Genomic DNA, 6,193 nt, shown 5'->3' with positions numbered 1-6,193 from the left:
CCAACGAAGAGATACTGCAAAAATTCCAAAGCGATTTAACATTCATACTCATCCAAGATCCTAGGTCCGCCACTGACGCCTTATATCTTTAACCCCTAGATTGGGTTTATACATGAGAACATTTCATAGTTAGCAATTCCATAATAATGAAAGAGGTGGGTGGTTAGCTAAGAAGCGGTTGGCGATTAAGTTTAACGTGCGACAGCTAGCCTAGAACCGATGGTCAATCCACGATTCAGAGTCCGCGCTAGAGAAACGAGTCACATCACGATAGATAGTTACATCGGTTCGTAGAATAGAGCCTTTTTAGGTTGCAAAAACCATATACAATGGTTAAGACTTAAGAGGCTCGGTTTGCCTCAGGGTGCAACTGACAGTGGTCACGGTTCTCAACGCAGACCGAGACAACGATGGCTCAGTTCATGGGTCACACTCACACCAGTTTTTAGTAACCATTTAACAGAACCAATGAACACAATAATGATGCAAAGTTTAGCCAACAAAAATTACAAAATCCATAAAAAACTTGTTTACAAGAATAATAATAACTACTCTAGAAATACAAAATATTATTACAGCATAATTCAACTTAATGTCAACTGTTATTTCAGATATCACATAACCTGTTCAAGCCTTTCACTCGCTCGGTATAAAAAACCGCAAGTTTTCCAATTTCCTGTTTTTCGGGTCAAGATATTTGTAAAAAAAAACATAATCTTGAAACACAGAACAGCATAAACACGAACCGACGAACTGTTTACGCAATTTTCTTGTTCATGTTTTTAAAAAGTTGACGCATTTGAAAACTCCAAATCAAGAAGTAAACCAAACCAAACCCGATCAACACATACATCCAAACAGCCTCACCTGCACTCTCGTCCGCTGATCTCACTTCCACTATACTAAACCGATCCCTTTGTGAATTTCCCAAAATACCCTCCTTCACATGACCGTATAACACATACACCCTGTCTTCAGCTCCTACAGTCACTGACGTCGGGAAGCTGTCGGAGTCAAGGGCAGTTTCGTCATAAACCATGCCTTCACTCCAACTATCATCACTCTTGATGAAATAAAGCTTATGCTGTGACACAACTACCAGAACACCGTCGCGCCTAAGTGCAATCCCGTCAGGGGCGGTTAACTCACGGTTTAGCTTAACGACTCTAGTGGTTCCGTCTTCGTTATCAACTTTATACAACTTACCCGTGTTGGATTGTGATACAAGAATGTACCCTATGCTACAATAAGCAATACCATTGAGCCCACACGAGCTGTGGGGCATGTCGGGGACCGGGGGCGTTTTGGTAAAACTTTTTGATCTAGACAAAACCGAAGCTTTACCTTCAAGATTAACTTTCCAGATCAAGTCACTAGCAGAGTTGGTCACAAACGCGTTACCTAAAAAATCAACAGTGACATCGTTGGCCCCTGCTGACGTGGCGGAGGACGCAGCGTCGTGGAGGGGGGTTAAAAAGAGTCGGTTGTGGGGCGTGCGTGAGTCGTAGGCGGCGAGAGCGCAGTTGGACAGGTCTGAGCGGTCGTAGACGACTGCAAGCAGGCGGTGGTGGGTCGTGTCTATGGTGACGCCGAGGAATGATGAGTTGGCAGGGAGGGATTGGTCGTTGACTAGGGTGTTGACCACACCTGCGTCGGATATGGCTAACAGGGTCGGGTGGTGGAGGGAGCCGACTATGAAATGTTGGGCGGTCGGGTCCCATGTGAGTGACTCGGGGTAAAGGTTTGGTGATCGGAAGTTGATAATATGAGGCGAGCTTGCAGTTATCGTTTCTAGAAAGAAGGCGAAACTGGCGGTTAATATTAGCATTGACTTTGTTATTGTGAAAGACATGGTTCAAATTTGGAGATCACTGTAACCTGAAAAACATATATGAAAGATCAGTTATTATTTATAGATAATATGGTGACTGAGGTGAGTTTTCTTGTATAAAAAGTTGGTATTTAGTTATAATTAACCAGAAGATTAAATTAGTTAATCTTGTTTTCTTGTAAAAGAAGTTAGCATTTAGGCAAAGTCAAAGTCACTTGGCTAAAATACTTATGCAAGGACTAAAGGGTGCAAACGAGCCGAGCAGCTCGCAAGTTACTCAAGATTGGATCGATCAAAAGCTCGAGCCGAGCCCAAACCTCAAATAAAACTAATTTAGTTATCGAGCCCGAGTCCTGTATAGGAAGCTCGTTTGCGCTCGCTGAGCCTTATGTTTTTTTAAGTTTTACCTCATTTGGACATCTATGCATTTTATATTAAACTGCACAGCCGAGCTTGAGCAGAGCTAATACTCGTTAAAAGTTTTACTCCAAAACTATAAAAATAATTAAAAACATACAAAAATTAATTAATAAGTAAAAAATGAGCCGAGCCCGAGTCAAGCATGAGCTTGAAAAAAAAGACACTAAGGAACCGGACTCGTGCTTTAAAAAAAGAACTCGAAACGAGCCGAGCTCGAGCTTTCGTAAGTCAAAACAAGCCGAGCTCAAGCCTGGTCGAGTACGGGCTCGGCTCGTTTACACCGCAAAGTCTCTAAATCCACATGATTAAATCTTGTGTTCTTGTAAAAGAAGTTAGCATTTAGGCAAAGTCAAGTCACCTGTTGGCTAAAATACTTATGCAAGGACTTAAGGGTGCAAACGAGCCAAGCCACTCGCAAGTTACTTGAGAAAATAAAAAGTTAGAACGAGGCTAGCATTTTTGAGCTCAAGCTTAGCCTGGTATGGGGAGCTTGTTTATACTTGCCGAGCCTTATTTAATAATCCATACTTTGATCAATGATAATCCTAACTTTCACTTTTATTGCCAAGAGCAATCCCGGTAGCGTAATTATCATAGATTTATTCTTGGTTTTCACTCGATTTCTCTTATAATAATGAATATGAACGAAATGGAGAAACGTGCATGCGAAATTGAGTGTTAAATCTATGATGACTATGGTACAAGGATTGCACTTGGCAAAATACGATTATCATTGGTCAAAGTATAAATATGGATTTATTATCAGCCAATACGTGCTAGTTTGAATTACTAAAATCCAATTTTCCTTTTAAGTTTTACCTCTTTTAGACTTTTTATGTATTTTAATATTAAACTGCACACCCGAGCTCGAGCCAAGCTTAGGCTCGTTTAAGGTTTTACTCAAAATAATAATAATAATAATAATAATAATAATAATAATAATAATAATAATTAAAAACGTATAACAATTAATTAATAAATAATAAACGAGCCACACCCAAGTTAAGCCCAAGCTATAAAAAATGACTCACGAGCCGAACTCGAGCTTCAAAAAAAGGAGCTAAAACGAGCCGAACTCGATCTTGAAATTAAAAAAACTCAAAGCAAGCCGAGCTCAAGCTTGAGCTCTCATAAGCGAAAATATTCGACCTTGTGCTTGAGCTCTCGCAAGTCAAAACGAACCGAGCTCAGGCTCGTTCAAGGTGTTACTCAAAAAAAAATTTAATGGTTAAAAATGTATGACAAATTAAATAATAAATAATAATCGAGCCGCACCCAAGTCAAGCCCAAGCTTGAAAAAACAACTCACGAGCCAAGCTCAAGCTTCAATAAGGAGCTATAAACGAGCCGAGCTCAAGCTTAAAAAAAAAACCGAAACGAGCCAACCTCGAGCTTCGTAAGCGAAAACTACCTGAGCTCAAGCTCGAGCTCTCGTAAGTCAAAACGAGCCAAGCTTGAGCTTGGTCGAGTTCGGGCTCGGCTCGTTAAAACCGCAAAGTCTCTAAATCCACAGTTTCTGGTGATCAATCAAGTTGACTCACCTCAAACATGAACACATGATCCATAATTATATCTAAACACATTAATTAATCACAAAATTTAATACTAACACTGTGATTAATCAGGTTAAATTTCATTTATGCATCTTTGTAAGCTTACTCAATTGTTCAATTAACACAATAATAATAATAATAATATAAGTATAATTATACATATCAGAAACAAAGATTAGGGTTTCAAACCTGCGAATTGAGACGATATAAACCGTTGATTTGCAATCGATATGATTTCAATTAAATCAATTGTGAATATGTCAATGATATTATTATTATTATTATTATTATTATTATAAATGGGATTTGTTGTTCTTGTTGTTCGTGTTCATGTGTGATTAGGACTTTGACTTTTTTTATTGCCGTCTAAAGTTTTTAATATTTTCCAATTTTGCCCCTTTTGTTTTAGTTGTTTTATATTTTGGACTCTTGGTAGTTTTATATATTGCTGTAAATAAATCGGACGTCTATTCGGCGAGAAGTTTATTATGTTTGTTTGTTTAATAAATGAACCGGATATGAATATAAGATTTTCGTTTGGTAAGCTTAACGGACGAAAATGGATAGAGGCCGCGCTCGTTCAATAGTGTTTGTGAATGTTCGTTAGTGACTTTTTGAAATTAATATGAAATCGCTTATGTTTGTTTGTTCATTACAGTCGTTTATGTATGTTTGTCCATTAATGTTCATTTTCGGTTAGTGTTCGTTTGTCCATTAGGTTCCGTTAATGTTTTTTTGTCCATTAGCGTCTGTTTACAATATTAACACATGGACACAAATGGAGACGAACAAACTCAAATCTTAATGAACGGACAAGAATTTTCGTTTGGTGGAGTGTTTGTGAACCGTCAGTTTGTCCGACAAAATCTTAACAGATGAACACAGACAAGGTCTTAATCCAGTTTAATTCGGTCCATTTACGGCCCTAGTATTATAAAAGAAAATGGCAATTTAGTGTGACATAGCTAGTTTGGGTTAATTGCAATTAAAGGACTTTGCTTTTATAAGTTTAAACTTTTAAACATATTTAGAGTATGAAAAGTTATATTTGTTTTGGAAACAAAAAGGCCACATTATTCACATTATTCTTATATGAACTTAGTATAACTATAACCGGTATCATCCCGATCGTTGGAGAGAATAAGAGATCTACAACCTCTTACACTGTTTACGTGAATTGTCGACACACGTGCAAAAAGGAGGTCAGTTTAGGGGTTGGGAATTTAGCATGATATCGCAAGTTTGAAGAGTTAATTATCGATGAAGCATGATGAAGAACATAACAGGTATGGAGTACTGTTGCCGAAATCAATAGTACTCATGGTTTAAATCTTTGTATTTATATTTCTTATTATTTTACTTTTTAAGGGTTTAATGTGTCAATATGATATTATAATTTCGACTTTGATAAGCTCTAAATTTGAAATTCACCTTGTATTTGTGTGATTTCTTAAATGTTATACCTTAGTTTCCGTCTTTTATACATCCTTTTTCAGCTTCAAACATATATAATCGAGCCTGGAACACCATAATCAAGTTTATAAGCGTCATATTTAAGTTCTGAAACCTCATAATTGAGTTTGAGGTGCCATAACGGAACCACCTTTAACCGAAACAAAGGTAAAAATAATAATAGAGTGAACTGCGGTTTTCGTCCTCGTGGTATGTCAAAATCTGCGGTTTTAGTCCAATAGTTTCAATTTTGCAAGCCCATATGGCTTTATTTCACTTGCAATTAAACCCGAATTCATTAACCCCGTTAAATATGGTCGTTAAACTCATCAACGTGCCCTTACGTGAGGGGCATTTTTGTCCTTTTTCTCCCCAAATAAACTCATTCGTAATTCGCAAGCCCCACGTGAGGGGTTGGGGTGTATTTGGAGAAAAAAAGGACAAAACCGCCCCTCACGTGAAGGGTACGTTGATGGGTTTAACAAACAGACGTAACGGGGTTAATTAATTCTGGTTTAACTGAAGGTGAAATGAAACCACATGGACGAAATTCACAAATTTGAAACTATGATTAAAACCACATATTTGGACAAACCACGGAACGAAAACCGCAGTTTACTCATAATAATAATTACACTGACATTTAATCGAACCTAACTGAAAACATAAACGATCCATAACCGACAGCTAACCAACCTATTGTTAAGCGACAATTCAATTATAGTTATGGTTATGGTGATGGTTTACCCCATAACGGAACCGAACTACGCTATGCTTCTAAAAGATGTACTTTTTTAGTGCCCACTTTCACAAAACTATAATTGACTCTAACCTTATACAATTTAATAGGTAACATCATATTGGCCCATCAGCCCATGTAAAGGACAAACATCAAGTTGTGTGTAACTTTCAACAACGTAAGACCATGTGTAGTCAT

The 6,193-nt window shown here is 37.7% G+C and overlaps 1 protein-coding gene across 1 annotated transcript; it reads right to left on the bottom strand.

Annotated features, from left to right (window-relative positions):
- Positions 1–455: 455 nt before the first annotated feature.
- Positions 456–2,073, bottom strand: LOC143530166 (uncharacterized). The gene has a single exon (XM_077025780.1). It carries the CDS (start codon positions 1,850–1,852, stop codon positions 758–760), a length of 1,095 nt encoding a protein of 364 aa, XP_076881895.1. The 5' UTR covers positions 1,853–2,073; the 3' UTR covers positions 456–757.
- Between the last annotated feature and the right edge of the window lie 4,120 nt (positions 2,074–6,193).

Source organism: Bidens hawaiensis, unplaced genomic scaffold (assembly GCF_021521415.1).
Source record: "Bidens hawaiensis isolate Kalapana, Puna unplaced genomic scaffold, B.hawaiensis_p1.1 tig00008858_1, whole genome shotgun sequence".
Classification (NCBI taxonomy): domain Eukaryota; kingdom Viridiplantae; phylum Streptophyta; class Magnoliopsida; order Asterales; family Asteraceae; genus Bidens; species Bidens hawaiensis.
Note: the sequence above shows the minus strand (reverse complement) of the source record. Positions and strands in the feature narration are given on the sequence as shown.

Excerpts from the sequence above, each read along its gene's own strand:
- LOC143530166 (XM_077025780.1), bottom strand. The coding sequence starts at position 1,852 with ATGTCTTTCACAATAACAAAGTCAATGCTAATATTAACCGCCAGTTTC.